The following is an 18353-nucleotide window of genomic DNA, read 5'->3' on the forward strand; positions in this document are numbered from 1 at the left end:
TGGCGGCTTGGGTGAGGGCTGGCACATACCCTGCAACTCCTCAGGCGGCCACATCATACGAGAGGATTTCCCAGACTTGGAAATGTGGAGTCCATCCGTCGTGTCATGTATATCCTGTGTGCGAGATGTATGGCGAAGATGCCTTTTTTTTCTCTCTCTCTCTCTGAACATATGCAAAGCCATGCTACGACCCGTGGATGTCATTAGTGTGACCTTAAGGGTCATGACGGTCAGGCTATTTTCAAGGGTCATGCTCAAGTGGTTAGGCATTAAAACAGGGTTGCGGTCGTCTCGTAGGTAAAAAAAAAAAAAACTATTTTTATTAGCAAATATGTACATTTTATCATTATAATTGCGTAATGAAACTAGGGAATTATGTGGAATTACGGAAACACAGACAAAAACTGTTGAGAGTTCTCTCTCGTATAGACTTTATCAACAGATAACCCAAACTCAGAAGTCACTCCAATATAGCTTGCTGCATCATGATAGCATGAAGCAACATCATAGTTACCTTTGCAAAAAGGTCACCTTTAACGAATATTGTACTCAAGTAACATTTTCATGAAAAGTTGTGCTTAATCATTTTGAATGATTTAAAATGTTGCTACACTATATTTTGGTTCAGCTTTTGAAAGTAAATGACTGTGAATGAAAATGATGAACACAGTACATAAAAAAGCAATTAAAAGTACACATATCTATCCTTTGGAGTCACCAGGAGGGGAATACCAATTTTGGAAACAGTGAAGGTAATATGTGACACCTTTGACAGTATATACTTGTGAGGACAAATGTGGCAGGATCTCTACCCTAGTCCGGATGTGAGAAGTGGCAGGGGCAGGGTGCTGGGACCGTGGCAGGGACGGGATGCTGGCGCCTAAGGGCTGGATGTTGGGGCAGTGGCAAGGGCTGGATGCTGGGGCTGTGGTGAGGGCTGGATGTTGTGGCCGTGACAGGGGCGGGATGCTGGGGTCATAGTAGGGGCGGATTGCTCGGGCTGTGGCAGGGGCAGGATGTTAAGGCCGTGGTAGGACTGGATGCTTGGGTCTTGGCAGGGGCTGGATGCTAGGGCTGTGGCAGGGGCAGGATCCTTGACCAGCCATCTCCTATCCAGTCGGTACTCTCGCCTCCAGCTGTTCCCTCTCCCAACACTCATGTCTTCATCTGTTCCCCCTCTCAGCACTCATCGCACCAGCTGTTCCCTGTGCCAGCACTCATCTCTCCAGCTGCTAACTCATGCCTCCTCCTGTCCCGTCTTACCCTCCCATGTTTACTACTTTTCCTTCATTAAAGGGTGTATAATTTGCCCATTAGATCAGAAAACTGAAATAATGGCTTTGCTAACAGAAAGATTTGGGTTAGAGATAGACTCTTCCTCTGGCTAACATCTGACAGCTGATGGCCACTTATAATAATAGCACATGTCACTGAGCACTGGTTTTAAGACCAAACACAAGTCCATAAAATTACAAGATATATTCGAATCATTGAAATAAACATATGCTCTCCAAGCATATACATATAACAATTTGTTCCAGATCCAATGCTCTCCCTCTATCTGTCTCAATTGGTCAGTCATAAGCAACATACTGGACTTCAGTTTACAACATGATTATTGAAAATCACCAAGATGTATACAGATAACCTTATACATTTACTAGACAAGAGTTGTACATCTTATCCAATAGTTTCCCATAAATTGTGCCAATATTAAAGATACATAGTGTTTATTTATACTTAATCAAACAAAATTACGTATTTTAGCATACAACGATCAGACTTTTCCAAAGAACATACTGTTCCTTAATGCAGAAAACAACAAAATATAATGGGTAACTGAAACAAGTATTGGGGAAGGTGGGAGATGATTGTAACACCCAGCTGTCATGCCTCCAGCTGTTCCCTTTTCCAGTACCCACTATTCCAGCTGTTTTCCTCCAACACTCGCTGCTTGAGCTGTTTTTACTCCCACCACTCATCCCTCCAGCTGTCCCCTCTCCCACCACTCATCCCTGCAGCTGTTCCCTCTCCCCTCCTTCAGCAGTTTCTTCTCCCTCCACCCCAGCAGTTTCCTCTTCCTCCACCCCAGCAGATTCTTCTACCATTCACCCATCCAGCAGTTTCCTCTCCCTCCACCCCAGCAGTTTCTTCTACCATTCATCCATCCAGCAGTTTCCTCTCCCAGCAGTCGCTTCTTGAGCTGTTCCGATTTCCAACAGTCTCCCTGTTAGAACTTGTCGTTGGTGTCCCTGCTGACCCAGGGAGTTATATATTGACTGTCATGGGAAATGAGACAGTGGGTGGCTAACCTTGTGTTATTTTGATCCCCTCCACCCTAGATGTATTTCTTTCCACCACATTTCCTCCCCCACCCTCCTCCCATAACCCCTTCCCTCAAAGCTGGGTCAGCTTTTTGTCAGTATAAGTGATTCACCTCAGGTCATTTCAACCATTCAGAATATCCTTGCCTCTAGCCTCACCAGAGATCTTGTTCTGGGTTCTTATGAGATTGCAAAAAAATTTTACACCAATATATATATATATATATATATATATATATATATATATATATATATATATATATATTTTTTTTTTTTATTATACTTTGTCGCTGTCTCCCGCGTTTGCAAGGTAGCGCAAGGAAACAGACGAAAGAAATGGCCCAACCCCCCCCCCATACACATGTATATACATACGTCCACACACGCAAATATACATACCTACACAGCTTTCCATGGTTTACCCCAGACGCTTCACATGCCCCGATTCAATCCACTGACAGCACGTCAACCCCGGTATACCACATCGCTCCAATTCACTCTATTCCTTGCCCTCCTTTCACCCTCCTGCATGTTCAGGCCCCGATCACACAAAATCCTTTTCACTCCATCCTTCCACCTCCAGTTTGGTCTCCCTCTTCTCCTTGTTCCCTCCACCTCCGACACATATATCTTCTTGGTCAATCTCTCCTCACTCATCCTCTCCATGTGCCCAAACCACTTCAAAACACCCTCTTCTGCTCTCTCAGCCACGCTCTTTTTATTACCACACATCTCTCTTACCCTTACGTTACTCACTCGATCAAACCACCTCACACCACACATTGTCCTCAAACATCTCATTTCCAGCACATCCATCCTCCTGCGCACAACTCTATCCATAGCCCACGCCTCGCAACCATACAACATATATATATATATATATATATATATATATATATATATATATATATATATATATATATATATATATATATATATATAGATGCTTGTGGCATGAGAAGAGTGGGAGGTGGGTTGATTAGAAAGGGTAGTGAGTGGTGGGATGAAGAAGTAAGAATTTTCTCCCCCTCCCCCACCCTATGATCCACTTCCGCTTCCATGGTTCTGTCCGCTGCCAGATCCACTCCCAGATATCTAAAACACTTCACTTCCTCCAGTTTTTCTCCATTCAAACTCACCTCCCAATTGACTTGACCCTCAACCCTACTGTACCTAATAACCTTGCTCTTATTCACATTTACTCTTAACTTTCTTCTTTCACACACTTCACCAAAAATGAGCTACACATAAACATGACATTAATGCAGACATGTACTGATGCACACATTAGCTACACATAACTTTGTCCTATCTTTTTTTTTTTTTTTCATTCATATAATCTTAGTGACAAAAGATTTTAATTATTTTCTGTTTGATACCGGTTGCATTTAAGCCTAGCATTTTTTGGGCGAAAGATTCTGAATGATTTTCTCTTTTATATCAGCCACATTTAAGCTTTGCATTCCAGTATTGTTTTATTTACTTGAGTAAAGCTTTTGAACAAATTTTCTGTGTATTGCAGGTGGGCTGGTGATGACGTGAGTGTGTGGGTGCTGGAGGAACGAGATGTGGGTCGTGTGGGCGGTGTGGGCAGCAGTGGTGGGTGTCGGGACTTGGGCACCTACAGCCCTTGGGCTCCTGGGACCCAACGTCTGCACCAAGCAGGAGACGTGAGTATCTGCCCCAACCCCTGAACCCTTGAGCATGACAGTACGACACTTAGCTTGGAGAGATGACCCTTGAGCACATTGGTATAACCCTTAGCACAACAATATGACTTTTGGGAATGATGGTACAGCCTGTGATCACCTGATCATGCTGTTATGCTCGTTATGTGCACCAGGAGAACCCTTAGCATGTGAGTACAACCTTAGAGCTTGATCTCTTGAACATGACGGTATGACCCTTATCTTGATGTGACCCTGGAGGATGATAGTATGGGCTTTGAGCATAGTGGTGCAACCCTTAGCATGATGGTATGACCCTGGAACATGGAATGACTCTTTAGCATGACAGTATGACCCTTTGATATGATGTCCTGGCCATCCTAATGCCCAAGGGCTGTACTGTCATGCTTAAGATGTTAAAGAGCTTGATGATACAATGACTGTGACATGAGCCATCGAGGCATTAGATTTACCTTCAAATATATGGGAGTCTCTGGGCCAGGTGGGCTTCACATTCATAATTAGTGGGCTTCACTGATATTTTGGGTATACTTGTGGGCTGATTGATCTGAAGAAGATATACAGAATTAATTGGGATCACAAGAAGTATGGTATTCCAGTGAATGATGCTGGGATGCTAGTGGTATAGTACTTTGGTGAGTGCTGCTAAGACACTAGTAATATACAACTCAGGATAGTGATACAAGGATGCCAGTGGTTAGTGATGCAAGAACACTTGTAGTATGGTACCCCAGTGAGTGTTGCTTGGATGCCACTAGTATGGCACTCCGGTGAGTGATGCTAGGATGCCAATAATATGTTACTATGGTGAGTGATGCTTGGATGACAGTAGTATGTTACTCTGGCTAGTGATGCTGGATCACCAGTACAGTATTATGTTACTCTAACGAGTGATGCTGGGACACCAGTAGTATGTTAATCTGATGAGTGATTCTGGGATGCCAGTAATATGTTACTCTGGTGAGTGATGCAAGGATGCCAGTAGTGTGTTACTCTTGCGAGTGATGCAGGGATGCCAGTAATATGTTACTCTGGTGAGTGATGCTGGGATGCCAGTAGTGTGTTACTCTGGTGAGTGATGCAGGGATGCCGGTAGTATGTTACTCTGGCGAGTGATGCAGGGATGCCAGTAATATGTTACTCTCGTGAGTGATGCAGGGATACCAGTAATATGTTACTCTGGTGAGTTATACTGGGATACCAGTAGTATGTTACTCTGGTGAGTGATGCAGGGATGCCAGTAGTATGTTACTCTGATGAGTGATACTGGGATACCAGTAGTATGTTACTCTGGCGAGTGATGCTGGGATGCCAGTAGTATGTTACTCTGGTGAGTGATACTGGGATACCAGAAGTATGTTACTTTGGTGAGTGATGCAGGGATGCCAGTAGTAAGTTACTCTGGTGAGTGATAATGGGATACCAGTAGTATGTTACTCTGGCGAGTGATGCAGGGATGCCAGTAGTATGTTACTCTGGCGAGTGATACTGGGATACCAGTAGTATGTTACTCTGGTGAGTGATGCTGGGATGCCAGTAGTATGTTACTCTGGTGAGTGATGCTGGGATGCCACTAGTGTGTTGTTATGGTGAGTGATTTACTTGCAGTAAATGGGGACATTTATCGAAGGGGATGGACAGAAATTGAACATTGCAGTTCTTTAGAATTAATGATGTGACAAAGTTTAAAACCAGAGATGTAAATAGACGATATCATCATTGTGCTGTTTCATAGTATAAGTTGCTGTAACATCATTACATTTACTTCATTCCCAATTGAGTATATTCTGTCAGGTACATTCATCCTTTGCAACACTTCTCATGCATATCATTAATCCATTCCTAAGGTGTAAAAGTGAAAAGGACTTCTGTTTTCATGAAATTGCTTTTCATTTTTTCACTATACATTACACACCAAGTTAATTTGTCTCCAATCACACCAACTCTGTATATACAAAATGCTTACCCTGCATCCAACCCCTATTCATTCTTTTGATATAATGTGAAATATCCCTTGCTCTAATCACTTCTTTCATTACATCTATCGAACTCCTCCTTGGCCTACTGCTCCCCTTTGTACCTTACTGTACAGTTTAATATATTTTTGACCAGCTTATCATCTGCCATGCACTCTTCTTAAAAGAATTCTTCATTTTCTCAGTCCCCTAATTTCAACTATTCTGTGAAAATTATACATCTCTTTCTGCTCACAATTTTGATGTGTCCTATCTTAAACGCATTTTGGTTCCCATCAGCAATGAAACAATGACTTTCAAGCGAACTTCTTGCACACTTTGCACTTAAATTTTTCACGTTTACCAGAACTTTCAGTGCGCTCTAAAATTCTTTCCTTTGCTTGACCTGCATTCATCTTCAGCTTTCCCACTGTCATCCTTAATAAACTAAATGCTGTATTTAAACACATAAACAGCTTGGCATTCAAGGTAAATAATCTTAGTCTGATTTCCCTTTCCTGTCATAAATTTATATCCTTTTATCACAGTCATTTTCAAAATCACTCTCCTACATAGTACACCATCTATTCTGTTCAGCTCTTCTTTTGAATTAGCTAAGAGCACATCCTCATCTGCATTCAACAACTGCAGCAGCTTTAGCTCAATTTCATCTTTGTAAAGTATTGCGCCACAGTCCTCCCACCTTTCGCTCATCTTCTGCAGTGCCCTATCTATGAAATCATTGAATGATCATCATGACATCACCCCCGCACCCCCCCCCCCCCACACACACACATTTATTTCAAACCACATGCTTATAACATCACTTACTTTTACAAATCCACTACTTCCATTGTAAAAGTCTTTAGTACTCAAAAGTCCTCCATGCAAACCATATATGGTCAGAATTTTCTAAAAGTTATTTCCTGTTCAGAATATCATATGCCATTCCTAAATCAGTAAGTGCTGTGTACTCCTTTTTCTCAAAAACTCTTTGCTACTAAATGTCATAGTAGAAAAATCTGATCTACACACCCTTTTAGTAGAAAAATGTGTTCTACGCACCCTCCTCCTTACCTTAACCTACCCTGTTCCAGACCAGCAAAAGGTTTGCTAATCGTCTTTATCATTACTTACATAAGTTCATTTCTAAGCTAGAAGTCTTATGCATTGAGTAAATAAGACATTGTAAAACTAATCCATATTCCATCATGTCTTGGTAATTGGAGCTTGTATTTAGTTTGTCTTGTTTGTATCATTTGTGTTCCTTGAAAGTTGTGATTACCTTTTGTGATGCACAGGCTAGGATACATAGTTATGAATGTGAGTATAGCAGATATTGTATATTCCCACGTATTCCCTGCGTGTCGTAGAAGGCGACTAAAAGGGGAGGGACCGGGGGGCTGGAAATCCTCCCCTCTTTTTTTTTTTTTTTTTTTTCCCCCAAAGAAGGAACAGAGAAGGGGGCCAGATGAGGATATTCCCTCAAAGGCCCAGCCCTCTGTTCTTAACGCTACCTCGCTAGCGCGGGAAATGGCGAATAGTATGAAAGAAAAAAGAAAGATGTATCAGTAAGGAAAAACTCCTAATATAGATTTCCATTTCCTCAGGTACACAAATTTAGTGAATGTGTCTTATACTCATGCTTATAGAGTACGAACATACACCTTCTGTCTCAGTATTCCGCCCAAGTGCTCCAAGTACAAGATTGCTTATAGGACTTCTTTCAAGACAGAGGTATGTTGAAGAGTGTTATAATCTTTCTTGGGAATATATCTTGTAGGTACTATGTTTCTTCATTTATCATCTTTTTGTATTTTTTTTTATTTTGCTCTGTATTCAGCTTCTTACTTTTCAGAGAGGGAAGGTTAATTATTTGTCAGTATGCTCTGTTATCTTATGTTTTTGTGTCCAGTAAGGCATTACTGTAGATGCTAATTTTTGGTGCAGTCTCTCTTTCTGGGAGTGAAAAGTTTTGCCTTTTGTGCAAACATTTTGTATGGATATGCAGTGGAAAGCACCTGATTTAAAGTTCATATTACTAATTATCACTAGTAATAATCAGTTCTTAGTACTGATTATCACCAGTGAATATAGAGTAAACTTTCTATTGACTTACAATGCTAGAAATGTAAGAATTAACACTAATATTTTTCTTTCTATCAAAGACAATAGCAGTCAGTCCAGAAATTCTTGCAATCTCTACTTGAAGATAAAGGTTCATCAGAGGTTTGAGAAGCATTGTTTAGAGTTATTATCTGGCCTTTTTCATGATAAAAACAAGACTAGCCAATACTATGAGTTCCCTACAGGAACCTCTTTTTGGTTGTTTGTGGTATATATCTTTTTGACCTACTTAAACTGTACAATCATCCAAAACAAGACCATAGTGAATCTTTAATGTAGTGACTAGATGCTCAGCATCAGGTTCAGCATAACCAGGAGTTCAGTTTACAGATGGGAAAGATGATAACATTCAGCTTCTGCCTGCAGGATACTTGATAGAGGAAAACATTGCACGACAAATGTTTTGATTTTAACATGGTTTATCAAGGTCTCTTCTGTCACCACCAGTGGTGCTAGCACTCCAATACCCTTAATAAGCACACATACTCACTCTCTGACTGTCTTTTTGCTGTAGCACCTCAGTTAGTCCATGTCAGTAGCTATCCCCACTCAGTGATCCTGATGCCTTGTGATCTTGATCTTTGTGATCCTACACCATGCTTTCCTTGCACAACCCATAGTTCTCAACACTCGCCAGATGTTAACCTCTTTCCTTGCAGAAAAAAGCTGTGCAATTGTGATTATAGTGTACACTGTGCTCATGTGTAATGATGTTTCATTGTCATCTTCAGTATTTTGTTATGTTATTAATGTATGCATAAAAACTTGATACAATACAGGGTCGTCCTCTGAATGAATGTTTTAGTGTTTACTGAAAGTGGTATTCCCCTTTTAGTATGGAAACCTGTCTTCATTTACATTATTGACACTTATACCAGCATTTTCAAAGAACACAACCTTGTTATAGATGAGAAACTTTTGTGTTAAGTACAGTCAAAATTTGTGAATGGATGATTTTGTAATGGGATAATAGGTTGCTAGACAGAACATATTCTTTGAGCTTCATTTAGTTATTGTACATGATTTGTAAATGAATTGAACACAAGATATGTACTGAAGAAGAAATATGCACATAAAGTTACTGTTGATATATTTTAGCTGATACATAAACATATGAATAACAGTTGCCCAATTGCCTTATTAAACCACTTTTTACTATTAGAGTGATAGATACATAACGATAAAATCAAAAGTAAAAGTAGTCACCAAGCATTGCCAACAGTGTAGCGTGAATGTACTATTTTTGATAAGTTAAGATACTGTACCATAGGAAATTTTACATTGATTCAACTTTGTGGTTTTCAAGCTTTTCATTGCAAAGTATTCCTTGAGGGCCATGAGGCTGTTTTTTGATTACCCAAGAGGTGTATTAATCTTTATTGATTTCCTCTTAAGTTAGCAGCAGTTTTAACATTTTGCACCAAACTTTTCATGGATGTCACATAGCCTCATGAAGCTGTTTTACTTCGACAAGCCTTGACAACCTTGGTGCTGTCTGTGTTAGAGTACACCAAAGCTCAACCTTCATGGCCAACTAATACTAAATCTTCAATTTGATGACGAACAGGCTATAATATCCAGCCTCACATAAAAAGGTTGAAGGAAAGAGTGCCATATAGTGAAGAGCAACCTCCATAACCTATATTCTACTCCAAGCAGAGCTTCAAAAGTGATCTTTTCTTTTTCTTTCAAACTATTCGCCATTTCCTGCGTTAGCAAGGTAGCGTTAAGAACAGAGAACTGGGCCTTTGAGGGAATATCCTCACCTGGCCCCCTTCTCTGTTCCTTCTTTTGGAAAATTAAAAAAGAATAATGAGGGGAGGATTTCCAGCCACCCGCTCCCTCCCCTTTTAGTCGCCTTCTACGACACGCAGGGAATACGTGGGAAGTATTCTTTATCCCCTATCCCCAGGGATAAAAGTGATACACATTCAAATTAATCGTGGTACTTGAGTTGTTGACAAACTCAAATTCTATTTGAATTCTGTTAAGCAAGTTTGAGTATTTTAAGATCAAGCTCTGGTAAATGAAAAATGGGTTTGCAACGCAATATGCTCGAAGTAAAGTTGTCCCTATGTCAGAGCAGCCAACCCTTTGAATATTATCAGGAGCCATCCATTCAACAAGTGTTTCAGACATCAGACTTCCATTATCCTGCTTTTGCTTCCCACAGCCCCAGCTTCACCACTAGTGTTGTTTAAATGACAGGAGAATTAAGAACAATAGCAGTTCATCCCATCAAAGACTTTGAAAGGTTCCTGGGGTTTTACATGAGTGTTTTCAATTTGTGTACATTGGCTACCAAATGGTTCATTGCATTTTATCTTGAAAACCTGTGGCATAGTCTTGCCATGTGTATGAATCTCAGATTAAAAACCTCTTGGTTAAACAGCCATTTGAATCTATGACTGAATACTCTTCTTGGTTCCACATGCTGGTTGTAACATTGCACTTGAGAAGTTGCCTTTGTATCATTATATATTTTTTTGCAGATGGAATGAAATAGTATACAGTGTCATCAAGGATCTTACTACCCCAGAGGAGCTGTCCATAACCTGTTTTGGTGTGGAGTATAACCTTAGAGCTTCAAGAGCTTATAAAAGGGGTCCTGGGGTTGCATAACTAACAGCAACAGTTGAGTGAACACTGTTCATTCAAGTGTAGGGAAGGTGAGGTTAAGAAATCACAGATAAATGGATACAGAATTTTAAGATTTGAATATTTAAGACAGATTTACCTGTCAAAAATTGTTTACTCACATTGAAGAGATCTGACTATAGAGACTAAAAGAAATATAAGGAGAGAACCACTATTACAAAAGGAAGACAAATTTTGATAATTAGAAATATAAGGAGAGAACCACTATTACAAAAGGAAGACAAATTTTGATAATTAGAGCTATGGAAAGGACACTGATATGCCACATGGGTAAGTATACCCACTTGTTTAGCTACTGTCACCATCTGTAACACACTCGGTCATTCTGAAACTGATACTGCATAGTCATACACTAAGTGTGGCTTCCCTCAGAATACTTCTCATTATTTAGCTGTTTGCCATGAATACTCCACAGCTTTTCCCAAGACTTTGACAATATTGCTCTATATATTTTCAGTTAGGTTGATGTCACATCCCTTACTTGGCAGACCAAAAGGTTGACATTGCTTTCATCTTCAAGTGAACATGTAAAAACCTTTGCTGTGTGATTAAGATGCTTTCCCAGTATGATCATATTCCATTCTGAGAAAGTTAGAGCTAAGTATGCACAGAGGGAAGCATGACTTCAGGAAATACTAAATGTCTGTCTGTGGTGAACCTTCCCTGTATTTATGCTCATTCTCCCATGTTGTACAAATGAATTTACCCTTCATATATTAAAGGAAATATGACCACTTCTGACTCCCTCTTATATGTACTTATGTGCATCATGGGTATCAGTCCATCTCCATCACTGAAGCCTTTCTTTGGTATACTGTGTTATGCATATTCAGGCTTGTCATGATATCTCATGTAATTTCTTTTTCATGGAAAGAGAAAAGTAAAGTATGTTATTCTTTTATGATAAAGAGAAACTTTAGTGACTTTCCAAAAATTAGAGTTTTGCTGGTTAGAATACCAAGTTTTATCACACTAAAGTAACTTCATAGATTGAATGATTGCTTCCTGTTGATTAGTGTAGAAGTTTATATATTTAAGACATACTGAAATAAAACTGTTATTGTAAGGAGAGCTTCAGGGTACAGTATGAATTGTTAAACAAGGCAGATAATTTATGAATGGAGAGCAGTTACCAGAGCTTATATTCTTTCAACAGAAGTTTCATATCAGTTGGGATATACAATAAATGAAATCATCAGTAACAGTATTAACTTCATAATATTTTATGAGCCTAAGGTTATTAAGATGCAAGAATAAATGAAGTTGAGGGAAGCAACATAATTTTACTTGCTTTCTTATGCAAAGCTTTATTTTCATTAAAAAATTGAAGAAATGATAATCAAATCATTGTAATATTAATGATTATATTACATCTTACACAATATACACATATATACAGTAAAAAGGCACTCTACTTTATCTGTCAATCTATCCTCTTTAGACATATTGAACAGGTTGCCAAGCACACGACAGCTAACACCCATGCACTGTTATAGACACAAGGAAGTTGCCAGACACACAACAGACCCCCCCCCCCCATTCTCTCCCTCTCTCTCTCCCTCTCTCTCTCTCCCTCTCTCTCTCCCTTTCTCTCTCCCTCTCTCTATCCCTCCCTCCCTCCCTCTCTCTCTCCCTCCCTCCCTCCCTCCCTCTCTCTCTCTCTCTCTCTCTCTCTCTCTCTCTCTCTCTCTCTCTCTCTCTCTCTCTCTCTCTCTCTCTCTCTCTCTCTCTTCCTTACCACCATCATGGACATGACGGTGGTAAGGAGGGGTGTGGTAGATTAGGAGGGAGGAGTGCTGATGATGGAGAGAGAGGATGTGGTGGCTAGGATGGGAGCACATGGTGTTGGTAAGGGAGGGTGTGGTAACTCAACACAGAAGCTAGCAGATGAGGGCCAGGAGGGCCAAACCAACTCATCCACCTAATAAAGCCACTACACTACAGTCAAACCTGGCATAGGCCAGGGTATGTGTGTGTGTGTGTGTGTGTGTGTGTTCATACATTCATAGGAGTAAAGGCACGACACATGTATTCAAGGTTAATAGATGGAGCAACATGTGCAAAATTCTGTTGCCTGTAACACAAATAGAGACCACAGGCTAACCTGTACCTGTAATGGCACCCTGAGAACACCCATCTGATGTATGTCACTTGTGGCATTCCTGAGAATGGGCTGTCATAGACGAAAGCCCCTGCTAAGCTTAGTCTTGGTAACTCAGTACACACACGCTAACTCACACTAACACACACACACACACATGCACACACACACACACACATGCACACACACACACACACACACACACACACACACACACACACACACACACACACACTAATGATAATTTTATCTCAAAATTATACTCAGGAAGATTACGGCAGTTATTCAGTATTCTAGAACAATTAGATTTTCACTTGTAGGTGTTTTACATGGGGAAAGAGAGTGGGAGCTTGATTAAGATACACCAGGTATGATGAGATATGTAGATGACTTAGAAATTTAATATTTTTCTCATTCCTGATGGAAGAATGCTGGTGACATATATGGATAGTTTTTTGGAAGAATCAAACTTGAGCTGGCAATTAACTGTCTCTTAATGACTGTTATAGCAGTGGACCATGCATCATCAGTTGATGAATATAGCAGTTTAGGAATTGAAAGTTTGCATTTAAATGTCCTGAGTTTAACAGCTCATACCTTAGAGACTAAATGCTACAGCTGTAGCACTCAGATTGACAGACTTTACATTTTGCCCATGAATGATTGGCAGAGCCTGTCTTGAAATGTTTGAGTTTAAAAGTTCATACCCAAAAGACCTGTATGGCCTTAACAGTTAAGTTTTGAGACTGAAGCTTTTGCTTAGTTTGGTCTTGGGGAAAATGGAGAATTTACCATTTGCATGAAAAATATCATATGAGACTTGAAAAGAAGATAGAGCCATCAGTAAGATATATAAAGGCCTTAGATATTTCCAACTAAATGCAAAGCAAAGACCATAAGTACATTGATCCACTAAGAAGAGAAGAGGGTGCTCAAACAAGAAATCAAAGAAATAGATGAGATGGTAAAGAAGCTGTGTGAATAAATGTTCATTAAGCCAAAAATCATTACTATGCCAGGTGACCTTATTGAGGGCCATTGACTCCTTGCCCAAGCATTCAGCTCCAGAACCAGTCTCTGAGTTCTCTCCGAAGTAAAAGAATGCATAGCCCATGAGCATGCACATTATGTATCCTCAGGAAAGAGAGCCTGGACTTAGACAGTTGTGCCATGAACATTTATTGAGATGGAGAGGCACTTTACATTATACCTGTATGGCTGCCATATTAGAACTGAAAATAGCTAACATATGGATTTTTCCTTTTTTTTTTAATTTCTGGAGCCAGGCATGCTAGATATTTGATTTTGGTAGATAGAGTTATATTTTGAAGGTAATGAATTGAATGGTGCCATTTTGGAGATGATACAAATGCAACAATATTAAATTTCAAAATGGCTGCCTTTAAAGTCGATTACTACAAAATCTTTGGATCCAAGCATGTGAGAACCTTGAATTTGGTGACTTTTATGTTTAAAGGGATATTAAACTTATTTTTGCTGACTGAAGTATGCTAGAGGTCATTGCTCTTGTACAAGAAGAGACTTTTGCACTAGAATCCTGCCTTTTTACACGTGTAGCTGATGCAGCACTCTGTTTGCAGCCTCAAGAGGTTAACCAATAGCATATTTAAGAGGCTTCATTGGATATGATTTGACTAACTAAGTGGAATCATCGGTTTACTCCACCTTGGGTATTATGGTGTCTGGGTGGGAATCATACCTTCCCTTATCAGTTGCTTGGTCATTGTGATAAAATTGTAGAAGTAATGGAAAATAATCAGAATGCTGATTTGGTATGCATAGACTTTGCAAATGCTAGTAACATATGTGACCATGGTATCTTGTAGTAGAGAATTCATGAAATGGAAAAGTGAGATGATGCATGTACAACTTATTAGATAAGAGTGCACAGCTCACAAATCATGCCATTTCCAATGCTTCCAGAGTTAAAAGCTCTACTCTCCAAGAAACTGTACTTGAGCCCATACTTGCACTCATTCATGTTTTTGATAGGTGCTTTCACAAAAGGGTATATTATTCATTGCAAATGATACTAGAATGAGTACAGAGATCTCATCAGCAAAAGATGCAGAAAAACTACTGATGTATGAATTTTGATTTGGAAAAGTTGCAATATTTTCTCTTATAGGGTATATGAATACTCGAAAAATAGTACACTATATCAGACAAAAATAGACACCATCATATCTTGGGAAAACAAGTGAGACCTCAAAGTAATAAAGTTCAAGTATTTCTTCTTCAGAAAGCATAACAAAGCAAGAGATTCCTTCTTCAAAATGATAACTGGCAGGATTTTACTGATCTTCAAGATAAGAGAGTTAGAATTGGTAATAATTTATTCAATATTCTAATACTTCTTTTGTGCAAACATTGCCTTGCAGGATGAGTGAAATTTAAGTTAGAAATTGAGCAGAGATCTTTCACAGCTTGCACTGACACTTAGAAATTGGAACTGGTAGGAATGACAAAGTAAAAACCCTGCATCTGTACTTCAAAGCACACACAGAAAAGATGCATCTTGATATATTTTTGTAGAAAGTTCTGGAAGGTATGGTCCCAACTTGAACTTGCCAGTATTCCGTGTTTGTATAACAGCCATAAGATTTTTTTAATATTATACATGGGGATAGAGAAAAAGAATATTGCCCATTTATGTTGTAGAAGGCAACTAAGAGGAGTGGGAGTGGGGAGCTGGAAATCCTCCTCTCCTGTGTTACTTTTCAAAAGAAGGAATAGAACGAGGAGCAAAACAGAAGATTTTTTTCCTCAGGCTCTTACGCTACCTCATTCACTAGGGAAATGATGAGCATGTATGCCAAAAAATACCATGGATATTGAACAGTGCAGTAATTAAATAAAACTGCAAATATTCAGGGCCCAAAATTATCAAACATAGCATCCCTGGCCATTACAAACATTGTGGACTTTTCAGAGGAGAAATTTGAAAATGGTCTTAGATAAGTATCTAAAATGTAAACCAGGCCAGCCAGGTTGTCTTGGGTACAGAGGCTTACAGTCCATGGCTTCCAGTAGCATGACTGAACGGGAGAGCAAAAGGACAGGTTGGTCTCAGACCAGGCTTAGCTATGAAGACCTCCAGAACCCTTGTAAGGAATATGTAAGGTAAGGGACTTTTAGATTACTGCATCAAGCTCCATCTTATGGCAAACATGAGCATCGCTGTTAAGCTTACCATTACATCTCAGATGATGGTATTAGGTATTGAGATGTGCAGAAGGCTAACTTTAGGAAAAATACAGAATTGAAATAAAAGTAAAAACCCACTAAGAGCAAAGGATGGGAGATGAGCTAAACTTCATCCCAGAGATAAAGAATCAAACTTAAATGAGGACCACTTCTTGTACATATCTCTTTGTCACCACACCATAGACTTTCAGAATGGCCAATAGTAATAGGTTTATGCATTCTGTCCCAGGGCTAGGGCCCAGGAATTCTTGTCCTTTTGAAAGAATGTAGAAAAGAATGAGCACTGGTACAAAACTTCCTCAGGGGAGAGAATGCTTTACATTAGATGTAGTCTTATCTTACTGATGTTTCAGAGGCTCTTCTCCTTAAGAAATCTTAAGGATACAGTGATGCTGCTCCAGGGTGTACCCTATAGGCCTTTGTATCCTACAAAACTGGTTGGCCAGACACACCATGTAGGCACTAGTCCAACCTCTGTATGAATTCCTCCACCGAGAAATGTTTTAGTACTTGACTTCGTTGTAATATTATGTTGTTTAATGCCTACCCATACCATAGGAACTATTTTTAAGTGCCGACTGGGAATCATGCCTTTCAGGAGTTTCAGTGTTAATTTTGATATACCTTTCCCATCTGTGCTTATACAATACAGCCTTGGTTCTTTCAGTTCTTCCTAATAGTTTAGGCTTATCTGTCATTGCTTGTTGTAAAAACCACTGCAGATTCTCTAAGTCAGCAATTTCTACCATCTTGAAGGGTGATATTACCACAACAGTATCCTGTTAAGGTAAATAGGAGTTTCTTGAAGAGTAGTGTCATTGGCTGTGCTTCACTTGTCTTGAGGGTGCATAAAATCCAGCTTGCCATATATTTTGCAGAGGCAACAGTTGTGCTGTTGAGTTACTGAAGGTAAGGCAATCAGATATTAGGTATTGAGGTCTGCACTCACTTTATCTCAGATAAGATAGTGTTTTGTTTGTTTAAAGTATCCTGTATTAGTTTTTAACTCTTCACTTCCCTCAGAATGGAAAGCTTTAAACTTTAATAAAAAGTATGTCATTTTCAGATTGGAGATTTGATATGTTTGTAGTTTCTGTGTCTTCTCTAGGTTATGCTTTCCTATTTACTTTACCATTATAAAGGATATGGAGTTGTGTTTCGTGTTGGTATGTGTCAGACTTAAGAGTGACAGTAAGAGGATGTGCAAATACAGTGTTTGAGAATGAAGCTTTGTTCTATGAAATCATTTGAAATTTCCCAATTTACATGTAAAATTTTGGGAAGTTAGATTATTTTTTCCACTTTATCAGGTATTCCCATTTTATGTTTTTGTGTATCACAAAAATATAAAAAATGGTCACATTTGTCAAAACTGTACACAAACTCATTATGTATATCATATGACCAATATGTTTGTATTCTTATGTCACAAGTGGCTTCGTTGTTAAGAAGCATAAGATCTTCTTGTACCAAAGCCTTGTTTTCTAAGGTCATGTTCAATGTTTTATATATTGATTTAGTTAGATACCATTTTAGAACACCCCAAAAATTTTAAGATTTTAGTGTTTTTGGTTGGTAGCTTCTTGGACCTGCACATCTTCCTTCATAGGGAAGCTTGTGTAAGGTATTTCCTTTTTTTTTTTATTTTTTTTTTTTTTTAGCTCTATGAGATCTCACCTGAGTCCAGGATCTGTTTCCTGAGGGACCTTAGAGCTTACCTTAATGGTATTTTGCATTTTGTTTGAAATGTTTTAAATACAATAGTCTGTTAATGGAGCAGAATGCATGACTATGCTGTTGATGGCTCTCTTTGTATGCATGATTTTTACTCAAAAATGACCAAATCAGTCTTGTACTAAGCAGTCAAGTACCTGTCCCCCTCACAATGGCAATACTCCTCTCCTACTTCAGTAAGTACCTTTTGTTTGACTTTATTGCCTAGTATGTTTGTCTTTTTTTCATATTTTTATGATAAATGTGGTGGAGAGAAACCATTTTTGGTGTCTGTTGTTGCTGTGTTTGATTATGTACTTGTATGTTTATCATGGTGTGAGGTGGTTTGATCTAGTAAGTAATAATAGAGTAAGAGAGATGTGTGGTAATAAAAAGAGTGTGGTTGAGAAAGCAGAAGAGGGTGTTTTGAAATGGTTTGGTCACATGGAGAGAATGAGTGAGGAAAGATTGACAAAGAGGATATATGTGTCAGAGGTGGAGGGAACGAGGAGAAGTGGGAGACCAAATTGGAGGTGGAAAGATGGAGTGAAAAAGATTT

At 39.2% G+C, this 18353-nt stretch overlaps 1 protein-coding gene across 1 annotated transcript in view; it reads left to right on the forward strand.

The window, feature by feature from the left end:
• Window positions 1-18353, forward strand: part of LOC139747140 (uncharacterized) — a 353413-nt gene that overhangs the window by 129303 nt on the left and 205757 nt on the right. The window contains exons 3-4 of the mRNA XM_071659064.1: window positions 3847-3994; window positions 7578-7704. Coding sequence (XP_071515165.1) covers window positions 3891-3994; window positions 7578-7704 — 231 coding nt within the window. The 5' untranslated portion in view covers window positions 3847-3890. The remainder of the gene's footprint in view (window positions 1-3846; window positions 3995-7577; window positions 7705-18353) is intronic.

Source organism: Panulirus ornatus, chromosome 67, assembly GCF_036320965.1.
Source record: "Panulirus ornatus isolate Po-2019 chromosome 67, ASM3632096v1, whole genome shotgun sequence".
In the NCBI taxonomy this organism is placed as follows: domain Eukaryota; kingdom Metazoa; phylum Arthropoda; class Malacostraca; order Decapoda; family Palinuridae; genus Panulirus; species Panulirus ornatus.